At 39.7% G+C, this 19428-nt stretch overlaps 1 protein-coding gene across 6 annotated transcripts; it reads right to left on the bottom strand.

Annotated features, from left to right (window-relative positions):
• Positions 1 to 181: 181 nt before the first annotated feature.
• Positions 182 to 12065, bottom strand: TRIM59 (tripartite motif containing 59). Of its 6 annotated transcripts, XM_068546187.1 has the most exons (7): positions 11953 to 12065; positions 11099 to 11333; positions 10919 to 10989; positions 7491 to 7523; positions 6777 to 6836; positions 5207 to 5324; positions 182 to 4193 (listed from the first exon to the last, which is right to left on the bottom strand). In XM_068546187.1, exon 7 carries the CDS (start codon positions 4188 to 4190, stop codon positions 2982 to 2984), a length of 1209 nt encoding a protein of 402 aa, XP_068402288.1. In that variant the 5' UTR covers positions 4191 to 4193; positions 5207 to 5324; positions 6777 to 6836; positions 7491 to 7523; positions 10919 to 10989; positions 11099 to 11333; positions 11953 to 12065; the 3' UTR covers positions 182 to 2981. The 6 variants fall into 6 exon arrangements, with proteins under 6 accessions (XP_068402288.1, XP_068402286.1, XP_068402284.1 ...); XM_068546185.1 differs by lacking the exon at positions 6777 to 6836 and having other exon boundaries at positions 11182 to 11333; XM_068546183.1 differs by lacking the exon at positions 6777 to 6836.
• Between the last annotated feature and the right edge of the window lie 7363 nt (positions 12066 to 19428).

The raw sequence follows: 19428 nt of genomic DNA on the forward strand, positions 1-19428 counted from the left end.
CTTAGTATAAATGGCAATTAAGATGGAGTGCTGTTTGCCCATCAAGTTGTCAAGGGTTTTTTGTTGTTGTGTTACACTGTATTAGCCCAAGAATATTATAATGCTACTGGAAGTAAGCCAGCAACCACTTGGTTTTCAGAAGAAATTTTGGTATTGAATCAAAAGTCTGCCCTAGCTATTCAGTTTCTAGAATATTGATACTGAGGAATTAAAATTAAAAATTACCATGTTGTTCAGTGCGGTATTGTTTAGGTACTAAAACCCAACAAAGACAGTCTGTATCATAATATAACCGTTAAAGTGTAAATACATTAGCATGGACTTAAATAAAGCAAGATCTATAACTCAAGTATGGTCATTTGTTTTAAATCAAGATTATACAAGGGGAAAGTAACTAGAAAAAAGTATCAACTTAATCAAGGGCTTTTTCATTGGTGAGAACAGAGGTGAATGGAATTTCATATTTTTATATTTTAATAACCAATGGAGTAGTAAAGCTTAGTACTTTTTTTTAAAATTTATTTTATCCATTAAGTTTTGCCTGCATTGGGTCTCCGCTGCTGCACGTGGGTTTTTTCTAGTTGCTGAGAGCAGGGGCTACTCTTTGTTGTGGTGCGCAGGCTTCTCATTGCGGTGGCTTCTCTTGTTGCGGAGCACGGGCTTTAGGTGCACGGGCTTCAGTAGTTGTGGCACACAGGCTCAGTAGTTGTGGCGTGTGGGCTCAGTAGTCGTGGTTCGCGGGCTCTAGAGCGCTGGCTCAGTAGTTGTGGCGCACGGGCTTAGTTGCTCCGCGGCACGTGGGATCTTCCCGGACCACGGCTCGAACCCCTGTCCCCTGCATTGGCAGGGGGATTCTTAACCACTGCACCACCAGGGAAGCCCAGTACTAACTAACTTTTAAAGAGTTAAAGTAGATAGATAATGCCCGTAGCCCATATGAAAATTCCAAAGCAACTACTCCTGAGTTTGACTGCCCTATTAAGCTACTCAATGCTTATATCAAAATGAGTTTATTAAAATATATACTTTTGTTGTTTTATACATAAAAACTTAGAAATATTTCAGGAATACATACTTTAAATTTTAGTCTCATCCTCCTGATAAAAATACAGAAAGGAGACGAGCATGTATAAGACTCAGTTATTTGTATATTTGACTATATTCATGCACACTACATAAAATTTATCCAGCAGTAAAGTTCTACTAAAAACTGGCAAGTTACAAAAAATATTAAGGTCAAACTTAAAATTCTTCAGTTTTTAGCTGTGATTGATTCATAGACATATATTAGAAACCCTAATTTAATTAAAAAATCTTGGCTTAAATCCTTTAAAGGTAGCATGACAGATGAACTCTGAAAAGAATACATGGAGTCTCTCATATACTAGATACATGGCCTTGGGCAATTTACTTTTGTGTCTGTTTATAATCTACAAAAAGGATTAATACACACGAGAAATATGAGATTACATTTTTGACACATAATACCTAACATTTCAGTGCTTACTAATATTTATATGTATTCCAAAAAGTATGTGGCATTTTTGTGTTGTAACTATTACTTTAATCAAGTCGATGCAACTTCAGTCTAAAGTTAGTTGGTAAGCTGAATATATACCTCCTCCACCTCCTCCAGATGTTCTTTGCCCACACAACAGGTAGTTGTGCTATTCTGATTCTGATATTCTGATTCTGATCATAAATTGACAATACAGCCAGCCATCTTAGTGTTCAGACTTGTTCTCAGCAGATAAGACATAAGGAGTATTTTAGAACTAGTGCCCTGAGTACAGTCACAGCTATAGGACCTAATCTGACCTGGAAAATCTGTGAACTAAGTAAGGCTCCTAAATATGTGATCCAAGAGCTACAGCCAACTTGGAATTTCTGGAAAGTGAGTGAGCTTGTACTTAGGGTTACAAGGACAAAAGGGCTAAGAGTCCTACCACAAGCACCACGGTTCAGTCCCTGTTAATAAAAAGGAAACTAAGTCAAAGGGATTTGACTTAATAACTAAGTAGCCTCCATTTATAACACAATTCCAGAAGATAAGATCGAATTATTGGTACCTTGGCATTAGCATAAGAGAAAGTTCAACAGAAAATTTAAGACAATTTTAGACATAACAGTTAACACAATGCCATTCAAATATGATGAGGGTGGGATATATCAATAATAGTCCATTCTAGTAACATGTTTGTTTTAGAGTTTTTAGCCAAGAACTGATTTGACTGACATGACTAAAACTACACAAAAGTTAAATACAATCCTAAAATAAATTTACACAAACCACAGAATAATAAGTACTAGGGAATGTTACTGTTTGGTCCCTAATGGCACTTTAGATTTCCCAAAGCAATAGTTTTATTAGGAGTGAATGCTGATATAAACATTTTAGAGCTCTTAAATCTACCTAAAACACATTAATGTGTGTGGATCAGGTACATTTGATCAAACACATCTTTAATGTAAGCAATCCACTATCACTATGAGACTTTGCTACTTGAATTTAAAACCTCTTCTCACCATCCTTATTTGTCCATTCAAAAGTGTCAAGCTTATTACCGTTCGGGATTTTGCCATCTTTTAATTAAAAGCTACATATACACAAAGAACTGCAGAGCCAACCACTGCAGTATATAATGCTAAGAGATAATATTGGTACAAGAATATTTAAATATCACAGTGATATTAAGTCAACCTCTCAAACCAATAAAAATGGGATAATACTCAAAATCAAGTAATTATTAGATTTTGTTCTGGTTTTCAGAAAACGAGAGACATTCCGTCTCATTTCTAACTTTTGATGATACATTTTCTATTCAACAGAAGCATGAAAGGGATTATTTATATTTGTTGCAACTCTAATAAACTTTAGCTTGCTATTTTATTTACCCATGCTACCCCTATTGCTCCATTTAGCAATGGTCATTAGTCTGCTGTACAGAATAAGCCTACTTAAACAATTCAGATTTGAATTTTCAATAAATTATTTTCCACATGAATTCCTTCAGTAAATATAAAGTGTGACACAGTATATTCTTTAAATCATGCACATTCTTATATAAACTTTGGTAAACAGATAGAGAGGCTTCAGAGAAACATATTGAAGTGATTTCATTTAAAAAGGACATTATGTGTTGGTTAAAAAAGAGGATCAGCGTCAGCATCACTGAAATTAGTGTAACTATAACAATGTTCAGAATCTTAAAAAATTCAACTTCTTTTTCCTCCTTATCAGGCCAGGAACATGGCATCCTTTTTGAAGAAATTTTCATTTCAGGAATGAGAAGTTTCTTTATTTGTCCAATTTCTGTTCTGCTCCATTCTTCTTTCAGTACTTGGCTTACTCGAGGATGAATTTCAACAGGTTGGACCTCAGGGAGTGGTCTTTGTTTCAGGACCTGCACACGTTGGCGGACATCATCAACTTTTTCAAGAAATTTAAGTGGAGGCTCTTCTTGTAAAGATGTTGTCAGTGTCACTAATTCAAGCTGCTGCTCTCTTATTTCTTTCATTCTTTCAATTTCTGGACTATATTCTAGATTAATCAGATTGCCAACATCACAAAGAGCAGTTAGGAAAAAATTTTTTTTCTGTTCTAATGTATCACTAAGCTCCTTAAAATACTGGAGAACAACTTCCTTATCACCTTGGACCATTTTCTCCGAATGAGATTTTTGTTCTTCCAGCTTTTCAATAAGACGAGTAAGATCTGTCCAGTGTGTGTCAGTTAACTGTTCAAGCAGTTTTTCAGGCGTGTCCTTTTCTTTCATATAGGCACTTTGAAGGTCATCTATAGGATGACCATGATGTTGACCTATGGTAAGGCAATGACCACAAACTAATTTTTTATCCAGGAGACAGTAAACATTTAATGGCTGCCTGTAATGTTCAGGGCAGGTGACAATATCTGGATGGTCTTCTTGCTGGTACTTTTCAATAATAGCCCTTAATGCAAAATTAACAGGTAAAGATTCAATACTAGTTGGAGCAATTTCAATAATACTTCTGCAGTTAGGGCACTTGAGTGGAATGCGTAAAGGTCTCCATATATAAAAGTTACCAGATGCCTGTAGAACATTTTCCAAGCAATTTCTACAAAATGTATGAGAGCATGGTAGTACACGAGGATCTTCAAAAATACTGTAACAAATGGGACATGTTAACTCATCCTCAAAATTGTGCATTTCCTGTCAAGAGAAAAAAGTATTTTAATTCTACATATAACAAAGACACATGCACATATTATGTAAAGTTTTAGGTGTTAACCTCCAAATTGTTAGTATACTGTACTTGTCATTTAAAAGAGTAAGATTTTTAAAACTAGCTTTCTATATAATGCAATTCCTAACACTGAATAATTGATCACCTTTAAGAGCTTATTTACTTTGGTGTGTTCTGTTGAAGTCTATTTAATGATTATAACTAGTCTGTGCAACTTTTTACATTCTAAGATGCTAAAATCAAAACTATACACAAATCATGAATAGGTAAGACTAAATATTTCTATGAAATAAAAAGTTAATTCTTAGCAAAATTACATTCTTCAATTCACACTCCCAGTTGGCTCAACCATAGTTTCTAAAGTAAGTTATTAAATTTCTAACTGTTCTATAAATTTCAAGCTTCTTGAATTGGAATATTAGTGTGTATGCTTAAAGCCCTGAATCAGCACAGTGTAAGAGTCTCAAGTAATGTTAATTTGAAGATTTGGAAGGGAGTAATATTTCTCAATTAGTCCTTGTGATAAAAAAGTTTGAAAGATGAAGTGTTGATTGTGGTAATTATGAATTACAGACCACTAGAGCATTAGTGGTAAAGAACATCATTAGTCATCTTTCCTTCATGAAAGAAAGCCAGCAACAGTTCAGAGACCCTCTCTGACACAAGTAACTTGACGTCTTGGCAAGCTATTACTGATATTTCCAACAAGCCTTCCAAGTGCCATTCATGCAAAATCTAAAGCTTACCAAATCCTCCTCTATAAAAACTGTTAGAAGTATCTACAAATAACTAATTGTACTTTTAAGAAACAAAAACCTCTTCAGACTTTTTATAGCTCTTATGCGCCTCACCTTCTTCACCATTTGCAAAACCAAACTCATTCATTCTTCAAGTCTCAACCTGAGTCCCATCTCCTCCCCCAGATTAGGTCCCCTAATCTCACTGAACACTGCACTTCTACTTTATAGCAAGCACTTAGATGGATTTTATTTAAAAGAATTTTGTCGGAATTCCTGCAGGTCCAGTGGTTAGCACTCAGCACTTTCACTACCGGGGCCTGGGTTCGATGCCTGGTCAGGGAACTAAGATCCCGCAAGCTGCGTGGCGCAGTCAAAAAAACAAAGAATTTTGTAACATTTTTCAATACATTAGAATATAAGCCTGCAATAAGGCAGGAATTGTGTCTAAGCACAGAACTTGGCACACAATAGGCATTCACTCAATGTTGGTTGAATAAACACTGCCCCTTAAGAGACCAATGTTAATAAAATGTCAGACCTTAGTTTTTTGGGGTTTTTTTTTTCAAATAGCAAAATCTCTGCTTAGGAAAAGCTTTTATCAAGAGTCCATCAGAAAACAGAAAATACTCCATTCAGACTGACAATATTAAGAACCGTAATGAGCCAAGATGTGAGAGACTAATAAGCCTGAACTGTGAGGCATTCCAGGAAACAAAAGTAACTGGACAACAGAAGATGACATTCACTGCAGATAAATTTAAGTGCCTAGATGTTGGGAAGCCTTTATGACTACCCCTTACCTACAGAGAGCTCTGAAATAGAAAAACCACCCAAGAAAAACAAACGTTTCTCAGTTTATTTCAGTGATGTCAGAATTCATAATGAAGGAATAAACAGAATAGTACTTTGCAAAGGAATAAAATTTGAGCATTGGACATATATTCAATTTAGATTTAATATTAGAGTTATTTAATGTAAGTACCAAAGATCAACCCTAAAACAGAACCCAACCTTTCCCTCCAAAGTCCTATATTTGTCAAAAAGTTAGAAATCATTTTCCCTGGGAACTCACTTCAGGACCCAAAAGCTCAACTTTCTTTAGAATGAGGATATTCAATAACAATATTGTAAAGAAAATATCATCTCTTAAACTTACATAAAGTGGAAGCAAATATCCTGGTCTCAAAAGTTACTTCCATAGCACATAAAATTTTTAACAAAATTTAATCAGAAACGTGTAGATAACGTGAAGATACAGAAATCAAATCTAAGACTACCCTCTTCTAGCTGATTTATGAAAAACTGATTTTAGGCAACAAATTTCTAAGTCAGAACTGGCTAATAGAAGTAAGCCTGGTTGAAAATAACTATGTAAGGCCAGGAACTTTCAAACTCTGGTTGCTGCCTGAGAAATAGAAGATAAAGGTGGCTATCATGCTTAGGGGCTAGTTCTTACAGAAACTAGTATGAAATTTCATGCATCAGAAATTTTCCATAACCAGCCTAGACTCCTGAGGGGGAATAAAGGAGCAAAAAATTTTTCCTATAAATATTTTCTGGTATGAACATCTTGGATTTAGCTATGTATGCTATGTGTATGTAACAACACTGGAAACTAGAAGACAATGAAGCAATTCTTCAGTATTCTCGGGAAAACATGGCTTCCAACCTAAAATTCTATACCCAAAGTAACTAAATTTTGAAGGTAGTCTAAAGATAGTTTAACACAAGAGGTCTCAAAACTGAACCACCCATCACCCACCCTTTCTAAAGAAGGTGCTGCAGGAAGAAAAAAACAATAATTCTCACCAGGATAACTATGAAATGAAGTCCTGGATAACTGTGCAGCAAGCCTAGAGAAATAGTAGTCTGGAGGAAGAAGACAGAAATCCAGAAGGAATGCCTTTAAGTAAATAAATGGAACTTACAGAACATTTCACGTGTCTGAACATATTGAGAGGTAATGAGAAAACTAAATTTAGGGAAAAGTGATGGAATCATGAAAAGAGGAAATACTACAGCACACTATATAGCTCAATTGTCCTATTAGTTATAATATTTTAAATATTAAATATGGATTTTACCAAAAAGCATGACTGTTAAGGATTGAATGTGTCTCCCCAAACTCATAAGTTGAAATCGTAACCCTTAATGTGATGGTATTAATGAGGTAGAGCCTTTGGGAGGTAACTAGGTCATCAGAGTAGAGCCCTCATGAAAGAGATTAGGCCCTTAGAGGAAGAGATACAGGGCTTGCTGCCTCTCTTTCTCTGCTCTCGGCCACGTGAAGACACAGCAGGAAGATGGCCATCTGCAAAGCAGGAAGAAAGCTTTCGCCAGAACCCAACTTTGCCAGCATCCTGATCCTGGACTTCCCACCCTCCAAAACTGCAAAAAAATAAATGACTGTTGTTTAAGCCACCTAGTCTATGGTATTTTTGTTATAACAGCCCAAACTAAGAAACTGACAAAATTATGTTGGGAGGAGGGAATAAGGGAAGGAAACGAAGTTTAAGAACTTACCTTAATCTTCTCTTATAAGAAGTCAATACATGCCTAAAAGTGAAAAATCAAGAAATCACATTAAAAGCAAATTATTTATGAATAGAGAAGCAATACCAAAAGAAATATTTAAAAGCAATGAAGTGACTGCTTCTGGAGAGCAGGAATCAAAAGTGGGGAGAGTGAGGGCAGGAGGCTGCTGTTTTTCATTATAAGCCTAAGTTCTGTTTTACTTTCAACTATTAACATACAATTAAAAATATTAAAATTTTAAATAAAGAAATAAAGACAATCCCACATGCATCCAGGAAGAAAAGTAAGATACCCAAAAAAGGAAAACAAAAAACATAATGGTCTCAGAATTCTCTGGGAGACTATATTTCCAAAGATGGCCACAACAATTAACTCCCACATGTTCTGTGATGTGACTTTGCTGGTATTCTCCTATCAAGAGATGAAATCTATTCTCCCCTCAAAAAGATCTGGGCTTGGGGCTTCCCTGGTGGTCCAGTGGTTAAGAATCCTCCTTCCAATGCACAGGAGGCGGATTTGATCCCTGGACAGGGAACTAAGATCCCACATGCTGCGGGGCAACTAAGCCCGTGTGCTCTGGAGCCTGCACCACAACTAGAGAGAAGCCCACATGCCGCCACGAAGATCCCGCGTGCCACAACTAAGACTCTATGCAGCCAAATAAATAAATAAATAGTTAAAAAAAAAAAAAAAGATCTGGACAGGACATGTGACTGCTCTGACCAATCTGATACAGTACAAGTGACACTATGACAGTTCTGGGTATAGCCCTTAGCTAGCCTAGCAGATTGCTGCCTCTTTGCTATGTGAAAAGTCTAGGCTACTCTGCTGATGAGAGAGGCCAAAAGGAGAAGCAATGAGGTGCCAGACATGTGAGTGAAAAAGCCATCTTGGACATGCAGCCATCCAAACCATCAGACGTTTGTTACACAGCAGCAGATAACCAGAACATCTCCAAAGCAACTAGGAATGCTAAAAGACATGTAGCAATCAATATCCACAAGGATCTGGAAGAAAAGGATATGACCTAAGAATTCTCTACCCAGCCAAGATGTAATTTATCCATGTGAAATAATAAAAATACTCTTTAGCAAAATCTACAGGGTTAACAAAAGTTCTATAGGGCAGAGCTGAAGCCATATACTTTCATTAACAAACAAAAGAAGTAGTATAAAAAAGATTTATATTTAAAAAAAGAGAGAAAAGAAAATGAACCTAGGAAAAGCAGAAGAAAACAATTCTAATGCATGAAGAAAACCATGAATTAGAATACAGAAAATTGTTAGAGTTGATAAACCCAAGAGCTGCCTTTTTAAATAAACAAGCCAGGGGCTACAGGGGGCGTTGGAGAGTTATTGTTTAATGAGTGCACAGTTTCACTTTGGAAACATGAAAAAGTTCTGAAGATAGATGGTGATGGTTGCACAACAATGTGGAATGCACTTAATGCCACTGACTACACACTTAAAAATGGTTAAAATGGTAAATTTTATGTATGTTTCAAAACAATAAAAAAACTTTAAAAATATTTAAGTGTCTTGCCTATTAACCAGCCTTTCCCGTCAAATTAATGTTAGAATTGATTTATATTAATCTATAATTTTAAAAAACAAAAAAATTAAAATAACCCATGTAAAATGTTATTTTCCTCCAGTGGGTACTAAAAGCCCACGTACAAATTGATAACTTAGTTCAAGATTTCCTGCTTCCCTTTTAAAAGTCACCAAGAAATATGAATGTAAAAAAGAAATCTTTTCAGAAATAAACCTGAAGCTAAATCATCTACATATAAATTATTTCACAAATTTCTTGAGCTTAAGTGCCAAAAACAAACACATTACTGAATTTCTAAACTTCTTATGCAGTCTTTCTCCAGAGGGCCGACTCCCTACGGAGCCTCCGTAATGTCTAACCAGCGTATTATGGATGGTCGGCACTGATAGCAGATGATGCAGAACTGGGCAGTACCAACAATATCATTACCCATTCTCCTGTGTAAACTGTTTCTTAAGTTCTAATTCCCTAATGCATTATTGCCTTTCATCTCTAAACATGAATGGTTATAAAACATTCATTACATTTTACACCCTCTGAAGAGAAATTTGCCACATTATAGTTAGATGACTTGCTCTAGGACTTAGAGTGAGTCAGCTATCATAAGTCTGGGAAAATTCAAGAGGTGCCACTTCCCAGGCTGGGTCTCACATCTTTCTGGCCCTAACTGATAAAAAGCACATTTTATGCAATTCAAGACTTACTTTAGAAATACTACATTTGTGCCATCTCTAAATACGGGGCAAGATTTTTAAAATACTTTTGTACATATAAATGTACAAAAATAATGATCACCTAACTCTTTCAAAAAAAATCCTACAGTCAGATCTGATTTTAACTCTGCCCATTTGCACTGTTTTCCTGCATTTTGACATCAACCTGTTTCCCCAAACTAAGAAAGAAACTATTAATGCAATTTAACCAGGAACTGATACAAGCAGTTAAGATTTTCTTTGCTTTTTTTTTATATTTTTGAAAGTGAAAAAAATATATATATTTGGTGGGAAAAATTCAGCAATATGTTTGCTGAAAAGCAATGTTAAAACTAACATCACTGGGCTTCCCTGGTGGTGCAGAGGTTGAGAATCCGCCTGCCCATGCAGGGGACACGGGTTCGAGCCCTGGTCCAGGAAGATTCCACATGCCGTGGAGCAACTAAGCTCATGCGCCACAATTACTGAGCCTGAGCTCTAGAGCCTGCGAGCCACAACTACTGAGCCTGCATGGCATAACTACTGAAGCCCGCCCGCCTAGGGCCCATGCTCCGCAACAAGAGGAGCCACCGCCGTGAGAAGCCCACACTGCAATGAAGAGTAGCCCCCGCTCGACGCAACTAGAGAAAAGCCCGCACGCAGCAATGAAGACCCAGTGCAGCCAAAAAATAAATAAATAAATTTATTTTAAAAAACAAAACAAAACTAACATCACCTAAAACCAAAATTTCGTCTTGCCAGAATAAACTATGGTACCTTACTTTAAAGGATAGCTACTTGGTCATTAAAATGGAATGCAGATCAATATGAAAATACATGGTAAAAAGGTATCCAGATAACTTAATAAATTCAACTTGCAGATCTGTATGTGTTAAATGTGTGTGTCTGTATTAAGATGCACAAATCCTTGTAAGATTTCTAGAAAGGTAAACAAGAGTTAACAGTGACTAACTTTAAAATATAGGTCAGATAAGGGAGTTGTTTACTTTCCACTTTATGATCCTTCTGTATGGTTTGAATTTTATACACCACCAACATACACACCTTTTTTCAAAAGATTTAAAACTTTCCCCTTACATTTTAAATCATACACACAGTAAAAATTTACTGAAAATTTCTTTGGTATTTACTTAATCTCCCAGAACTTACCACTTTGTTGACCTTCTGGTTTGGAGACTGAATATGTATCTTCAACTTTTTCAGATTCTTTTATTTTTATTCTAAAATAAAAATAATTTTATCTTAATGTTCTAGACTTATATTCTCAAAACGTATGTTAAGTACGATATCATAAGGAATGGTGGTAATTTCACTGTCTTTGACGTTTACCTTCCCTAAGCGTCACTGTGTTTTTTTAAAAGTAGCGACAAATATCAACAGCTGTGGTGCAGCAGGAGAGGAATCACCTGTACCTTGAAAATCCCAACAAGTCTGTGACCAAATAAATTGCCACAAAGGACCTCTTTTTATAGCGTCAAGTGTCTTATGAGCTCTTGAAAATATTAGCCAACAACGGTGATGACGGAGCAAACATTCACGGTCATTTTAGACTGCTGAAAGTTAACTGGAAGACAAGAAGCACCCATGAGAGTGAAATATTTTGCCAGCTTAAAATTATAAATCCTGATTTAGGTTATACCCATTAATACGTCTGTTCATCTCTCAATTCTGCCATTTAAATGTTGAGAGACCCTGGGTCAGTTTTACCTAGTGCCTCTCAGAACTGACGTTTCACATCTGTAAAATGGGCATAACTACACCTACGCGGTTAAGTCCAATGAGAACGCCTCCCAGAGAAGGGGCTGGAAAAAGCAGTGCCCTTGCCCTTCCCCTTCCCGAAGGTTTACGACAAATCCTCCCGGGACTCTCTCCCAACGCGCCTCGGCGCCCTCCTTTCCGAGCCGCCGCGAGGCCGCCCGGCTCGGCGGAGTCCAGCTCCTCTCCGCCTCCCCACCACAGAGGGCCTTCTCCCTCACGGAAATGCAGTTCTTAATTGGCGGGAGGAAAACGAGGTCCCCCAAACTCTCCACCTGGGACAAGAGGGACCCAAGACGCGGGACCCAAGCCAGCCCTCTCCATCACCAAGCCCCAAACACATGCAGTACACCAGCCTGCGCTACAGGGAAAGAAGAGTGACCCAGAGCCGCCTTCTCGGACCGAAGAGAAGCTCCTTATAAACTCACCGTGAGGACGGGAAAACCAGCCAACTCCACCAGCAGAAACAGAGCTCCACAGCCCGCGCGCTGACGCTGAGAGCTGCTCGGATTCCCGCCCTTCCTCCTCCGCCCTGAGGGCCTTCGGGTTCCCGGATGAGGCGGGGCTTGAGAGCCTCAAGACGCAGGCGCGGTCTCCCGGCAACCCTCAACTGCGTAACATCAGCCAATAGGAAGAGCGCGGGGCCGCTGTTCGAAAGTAAACCGCCGACCCCTGGGGCCGAGGCGGGGGCGTGATCGCTAGGACTTGGCACGAGGCCCGCGGCGAGCTTTCTGTGCCTGCGCACTAGGCGCGGGCTGCCGCTCCGGCGCTCCAGAGGCGCGCCGCAGCGGGCGCTTCAGTGGGCGGGGGCGCTTCTGGCAGCCGTGAGCCTGGCCTGGAGTCCCTCTTGGGGCCGCGGAATGGCGTCCCGGGAAAGGCGGGGCCTGGCGGAGGCAGACGATATTTACAAAAAGGATTCATAGGGCTATTTTTTTTTTTTTAACCTGAAGCCAAGCCGGCACGTCCTGATTCTAGACTTTAAAGTGCAGCATCTTGCATTGTGACTTAATAGGTTCCCTGAGGCTTCCTGAGCGCACACGCACCCCAGTGGGCAAGCACCGTCCTCCCCTAAGCCCGGGTTTCCTTTTGTTTGCGGCATCTGGAGACATAAACCCAGCAGAGTAATTGGTTCAGCATAGGAGGAGACGGCTTCTGATTATTGAGAATTCTCTTGTACTTAAGGAGAGCTATCTCTGTGGGCTGTTGGGACCTTAGGACTCATTTAGGACTATCTCCCTCTGTCTCTCCCTATTCTTCCTCCCACCTCTGCCCCCTCTTTCCACGTTACGAAATTATTGCCTGGCAATGACTGTTGCAAAGAAGTCCTGACTTCCAATTCAATTTCTCCTCCAAGTCCCTATTTCACCTTCTTAACCCTTAGAATTAGAAAGCAAACAGCTCAGTAGTCCCTTCGCAGTTTCTTTTTCTTCAGAAACTTTATCCAGCTGTGTGGCAAGACACTCATCACAGCTTCCCTCTCTAAAATGTAGTTAGAAGTCATTTACAGCTGTGCTAAATAAAGCTATGAGCCTCTGTATACTGTGTATTGCCAGTACTTTCAGGTCTTAGTTTCTTATATAGTAAATTACAGAAAAATATTAAACAGAATAAAAGTAATATCAGTGAGTCCTGAGTCAATCTCAGATGTCTTCACCAATTCAGCTGCTGAAGAGTTTGCTTATGATGTGTGGGTTCCAGTGATATCCAAGATATACACTGTTACACGGTGGCATATATCCATTTAGATTTTATTATGCACATAGGTTTTCTATTTAAACATTGTAGTCATCCTGATAAACAGTTTTTTAACTTGCTGTCAAAACAATATGTTATGAATCTTTCCATAGCAATAAATGCAGTATACTTCTATAAAAATATTCTTTTTTAAAAAAAGTATAAGGCTGATGTTAACAATGGACTTTGAGTGATTATGTTGTGTCCATGTAGATGCATCACTTGTAACAAAGGTATCACTCTAGTGGAGGATGTTGGTAATGTGGGAGACTATGCATGGGGAGTAGGGCAGGAAATATATGGGAAATCTCTGTACCTTCCCCTCAATTTTGCTGTGAACCTAAAATTTCTCTAAAAATAAGATAAAGTCTTAATATTTTTTTTAATTTTAAGTGTAATTGCCTCTAGAATGCATGAATATTGCTGAATAATGCTTTGAGCTATAATTTTTCCCACCTGTGTTTTTCCCTCTGCACTTCCTTACCTAAAGAGTTATGTATGTAGCAAGAAAGCAGAAGTACCTTTCACTAGACTTAACTGGCATTTGTTTTCCAAAAAGCCTCAATCCCCTCAATCCACTGAGATAAATAACATTGAAGGGAAGAGGCTGAATGTTTGGGAGAAGTAAAAAGAGAGAAGCCCCCAAATAGAGGTTAATCAGACCTAGTGGAGGGAAGCTATGACACCTAAAAGGAAGGGCTACATCTGTTCCTACAGGGAGACTGGCTTAGAGGCCCGTGGATTCCCAACTCTACCAAAGATTTCTATAACCCAGCATGACCAGGAAGTGGCAGAGAGCTACAGAAGCCTACAGAAACAACGGCAGCCTCAGCAATAACAGTCAACTCTTGGCATACGTGGGTTTGTGGGCTGTGTTTCATGCACTCTCCAGAAGATAATGCTGGCCTGGAAAGACTAGACAAGAGTGACACTCAGGTGTAGCAGTACATGCTTAAAATCCATAAGCTTAAAAATCTGAGGTGCTAAGGCGCTCAGCTACCCAAAAAAAAGTGAGGAGGGAGAAAGATCAGCTGCTCTGGGTCTCTGCCTATATACTTGCACCAATCTCCTTTTGATGGAATATAGGAAAAGGATAAAAGATGAGAAATTTTTTGTAGTTATTAACAAGTGATACAAAGAGGAGGCAATAAAACATGAATTTTATGACAAACTTTGGTGCTTAGGTCAGACTCTCTACTTCTGTCTCAAGAGCCAAAACAGGAGGCCTCAGTCACAGAGAGGTGCCCCGTAGGCAAGCTAAAACACTTTCTGATTTGGGGTTTTAATAGCTACTGAAGATCCCACATGCCGCGGAGCAACTAAGCCCGTGCGCCACAGCTGCTGAGCCTGCACTCTGGAGCCCGCGAGCCACAACTACTGAAGCCCGCGCACCCTAGAGCCCATGCTTCACAACAGAGGAGGCCACCACAATGAGAAGCCCACGCACTGCAACGAGGAGTGGCCCCTGCTCACCGCAACTAGAGAAAGCCCACACGCAGCAACGAAAACCCAACGCAGCCAAAATTAATAAATAAGTAAATTAATTTTTAAAAAAAACAATAAATGCTGGAGAGGGTGTGTAGAAAAGGGAACCCTCCTACACTGTTGGTGGGAATGTAAGTTGGTGCAGCCACTATGGAGAACAGTATGGAGGTTCCTCAGAAAACTAAAAATAGAATTACCATATGACCCAGCAATCCCACTCCTGAGAATATACCTGGACAAAACTATAATTCAAAAAGATACATGCACCCCTATGTTCATAGCAGCACTATTTACAATAGCCAAAACATGGAAACAAATGTCCATTGACAGATGAATGGATAAAGAAGGTGTGGTACATATATACAATGGAATACTACTCAGCCATAAAAAGAACAAAATAATGCCATTTTCAGCAACATGGATGCAACAAAAGATTATCATACTAAGTGAAGTAAGTCAGAAAGAGAAAGACAAATACCATATGATATCACCTATACGTGGAATCTAAAATATGGCACAAATGAACCTATCTACAAAACAGAAACAGACTCAGAGACACAGAGAACAGACTTGTAGTTGCCAAGGGGGAGGGGGGAGGGAGAGGGATGGACTTGGAGTTTGGGATTAGCAGATGCAAACTACTGCATTTAGAATGGATAAACAACAAGGTCCTAATGAATAGCACAGGGAACCACATTCAATATCCTGTGATAAACCACAATAGAAAAGAATATTAAAAAAGAACGTCTATATGTGTATAACTGAGTCACTTTGCTGTACAGCAGAGATGGGCACAGCATTGTCAATCAACTACACTTCGATACAAAACAAGAAAGAAAGAAACATTCAACTTTTAAGTTTTGGAGCCAGGGGAATAAAACACCTGTGTTGTTTAAATCCTCTGCTCAGACACTGCCCCATGCTCTTTTAAAGGAGAAAGATTAGGGTCTTTCTAGTTACCAAGTCCCTCTTACTTGGCACACAACAACGTACGTGTCATCCTGTATATTCAGAGGGCAAATGCTGAATACATGTGTGCGATAAGGCCCTGAAATAGTTTATGTGGATGACAATATATAGTGCCTTTTTTTCCCTTTTTGAGGATGCTCTTAACATTCATAATAACCAGAATTCGCCCTTTTTTTAACATTTAGGCAGATTTGGAGACAGAAGCATATGGTGTGATTTTCCTTGTAGCCTGTCTCACTTTTGAGATTTTTCTAGCAATATATGAGTAAACACCAAGCAAGTTTTAGAGACAGCATTCAAAAGAGGAAGAGATTGTCATCTCACATATGCAATAACCTTAAATACAATGGCTAACCTTTATTAATCATTTACTATGAACCAAGCACTGTACTAAGTAATTCACTATCTCAATCCTCACAACCATTCTATAAATGTTACTATTTTTTAAACTTTTAAATGAAGTATAAAAAAAAGTGTCTCTATTTTTATCCTAATTTTACAAAGGAGGGAATTAAATGCCAGCAAGCAGAAATTGCTCCCTCAGGGCTATGCAGCGTGGTTCTCTGATCCCAAAGCAGGTGCTCTTCTAGCCGGGCTGTATGCTTTCATTTTCTTCCACACCTTCTGTATTGCTTTCTTAGGGTTGCTGTAAGAAATCAACACAAATTTGGTGAATTGAAACCAGAAATTTATTCTCTTGCAGTTTTGGAGACCAAAGTCTAAAATCAAGTTGTTAGCAGTTACACTCCCACCGAACGCCCCAGATAAAAATCTGTCCTCATCTCTTTCAGCTCTGGCTGAATAACTCAAGATCTTCCTTGGCTGAATAACTTAAGATCTTCCTTGCCTGATCTTCCAGATCAGCTCTGGCTGCATAACTCCAATCTCAGCCTCTGCTTCACGTGGCCTTCTCCTTTTCTGTCTCATATAAAGACACTTGTCATTGGATTTGGTGTCAACCGGGGTAGTCCAGAATTATCTCATTTCAAGATCTTTTTTTTTTCTCCAAGATTCTTAACTACATCTGCAAAGACCCTTTGCCAATAAGGTCACGTTCACAGGTTCCGGGGGCTAAGATGTGGACATACCTTTGGGGGGATCCACCATTTAACCCACGGTACGTTCCTAATGAGACCTCCGAGGGTTGTAGTTGTCACTTAATACAGTGTTCAGGGCTTCACAGACTCACAGAAAACTAGATAGAGAGTGAATCCCAGAGATCACCTCCTCATTTTCAGCAGGATGAACGTAGAGGCACCCAAAGGACAGGGGCCTCTTGCTCAAGGTAACACAGCAAGTGCATCGCAGATTCAAGGCCCCACTTAAACTCCCTGATGCCCTATCCAAAGGCCACTTCACGTGACCAGAGAATGACTAATATATGTCATTGTGTGGTTAATAATGTTTTTCATCTGTCGAAGAATCATGATAATAATAATTATCAGTATGTCTCTGTGACAAATTTCTCTCAGATCTCAGGGCCAGGAAAAACTTTTTTTTTTTTTTTTTCACAACTAGACTAAGCTTCACATAGCTATGAAAGCTACATAATTCTATCTATTTGTGGCCAACTGCTATATGCACGGTATTATGTCCAAATCTTAGAACTGGACCAATTTCCTCCTCTCTAGGCCAAATAAATTACTTTTCCTCAGATAGCTTTTGTATTAGACATTTCAGTTGCAGCTTCAAGATACAAGATATCAAACACTGAAGTGAACCATGAGGCAGACCACTCTGGGGAAGTTATGGAATACGGGGGCTCGGAGTCTTTACCTCCCTCTCACCTTCAGGGAAGGTGTGCAGGGTTGCGGAGAGGGTTTGTGAGGAAGACTCCCTTTGGAAAGGCTTGTGGGGGGCACTTTCATTCCCGCGTCCCTCCCCTAGTGTCTGCCCCTCACCTCAAGCCTGGAGAGAAGGGCTCGGCTATGTCTACCCTGTGTTGGAGGGACTGAGTGCATCTACTAAACACTAAAAACACCTAGGAAGTCTAAGAGGTGACACCCAGAAAGAAGGAGAATTGCTGCTGCATGGGGACTGGCCTGCATCCCCCAAGCTGGTGGGCGCTGGGGAAGCATGAGTGCTCCCCAAGGATCACATGAGCAGTGTGGGTTTCCCTAAGGCCCTGCCCAAATGAACCAACTAGAGGGGAAAGCAAGCTTCAGTGGAGAAACACTGAAAGTGTCCCAGCCCTCCTACAGGCTGCAGAAAGAGTGAACAAGGAACCGAGGGGAGCATATCCACCAGCCCAAGCAAACTCAGGTGAGACGTCCCCAAGGATAGACTCCAGAGAACCTGTGAAAGAACCCCAAAGTGCACAAAGAGCCTCAGGAGAAGAGAATCAGCTTTGAACATCACCCAGGCCCAGGGAAGGCCCTCCAGGCTCCCAGAGCATCAGTCAAGTGAGAACTTTCTTCTCCACCTTCTGCCCCAATGCAGGAGGGACTAGAGACAGGAGAGACTGAAGTAGTTGGGATGGGGGGGGAGGGGAGGAAGCAATTCAGAAATGAGCCAACCTTGTAACTTCCCCAGGAGTCAGCAACCCTTCTGTAGCTGACCTTACCTCCCTGGCTGAGAGTGAGGGAGTAGCTGCAGTTTCAAGTGAAGTTAGAAGCTTAGACAGTGGGACTAATTTCTGAAATGAGACTGTATTTTGCAATTTGAAGGAGCCTCAGGGCTTTGTTGTGTTCCCCAGCAGTGACCAGAAAAGTCAAGCCTCCTGGCATAGTCATGCAGGATCAGGGGAAGAACTTTCCCCTTGTAGTACATTTTAAAGGAACCACTGAAGAACAGAATTAAAGTTGCTCTGGAGCTGATACGTTCTTATTCAAATTACCAATTATATTGCATCGAAAACAAAAGTCCCAATCTCCACTGCCTGTCATGAACAATTGGAGATCTATTACTCTTAAACAAAAAGATGTTTGTTATGTGGGACAGTGTTGGCAGAGATGGGTCCCAGCTTGTGACAGCTTAAGCAGACGGCCACTGTTCACCATTGCCTCCCTCATTTCACGGGCCCTGTCTTCTGATTGCCCTCTCCCAGCAGCAATACAGTCTATTCACGTTCCCATGTAGAGCAGGTTAGCCATTTCTTATTAATAAGCTTCTGACTTCCCTACTCACAGGGTCAAGTTATTTTCCCTAAAATGAATAAAACGTTCTTTCCCTACTAGCAATTCTGGCATCCACTGAAGACACATTATGTTTTTCATTCCACACCCGTTTTATAGCAACCAAAATGAGTTGTGCATTTAGAAAGATAACCTGCTGTGTGCATTTAGAAAGATAATCTTTTAGGCAAAAATTATGTAGCTGTCAAAACCATGAAATTCACATGTGTGGTGAGACTTTGCTTGACTAAAGTTCAATGCTTCTGGTTCCTAGCAGTTATTAGGGAGTTATAAGCTTCAAATTCACTCACAACTGCTGAACTCTTGTTCACAAAGTTTACTCAGTCCAGTTGTAGGATTGACAGAAGTAGGTAGTGCCAGGTTAGTGGCCTGTTACCAACAATAATTTATTTGATGACATTTCCAACGAGACAAGGGTCCGTGTTTCATAAAGCTGGGAAGCTTTCTATTACTTAAAATTATTCAGGGACTTCCCAGGTGGCGCAGTGGTTAAGAATCTGCCTGCCAATGTAGGGGACACGGGTTCGAGCCCTGGTCCGGGAAGATCCCACATGTCGTGGAGCAACTAAGCCCGTGCACCAC

The sequence above is a fragment of the Eschrichtius robustus genome, chromosome 6 (assembly GCF_028021215.1).
Source record: "Eschrichtius robustus isolate mEscRob2 chromosome 6, mEscRob2.pri, whole genome shotgun sequence".
Taxonomy (NCBI): Eukaryota; Metazoa; Chordata; class Mammalia; order Artiodactyla; family Eschrichtiidae; genus Eschrichtius; species Eschrichtius robustus.

What these genes read in the sequence shown, in the direction of transcription:
- TRIM59 (XM_068546184.1), bottom strand. Translation starts at nt 4,190, where the DNA reads ATGCACAATTTTGAGGATGAGTTAACATGTCCCATTTGTTACAGTATT.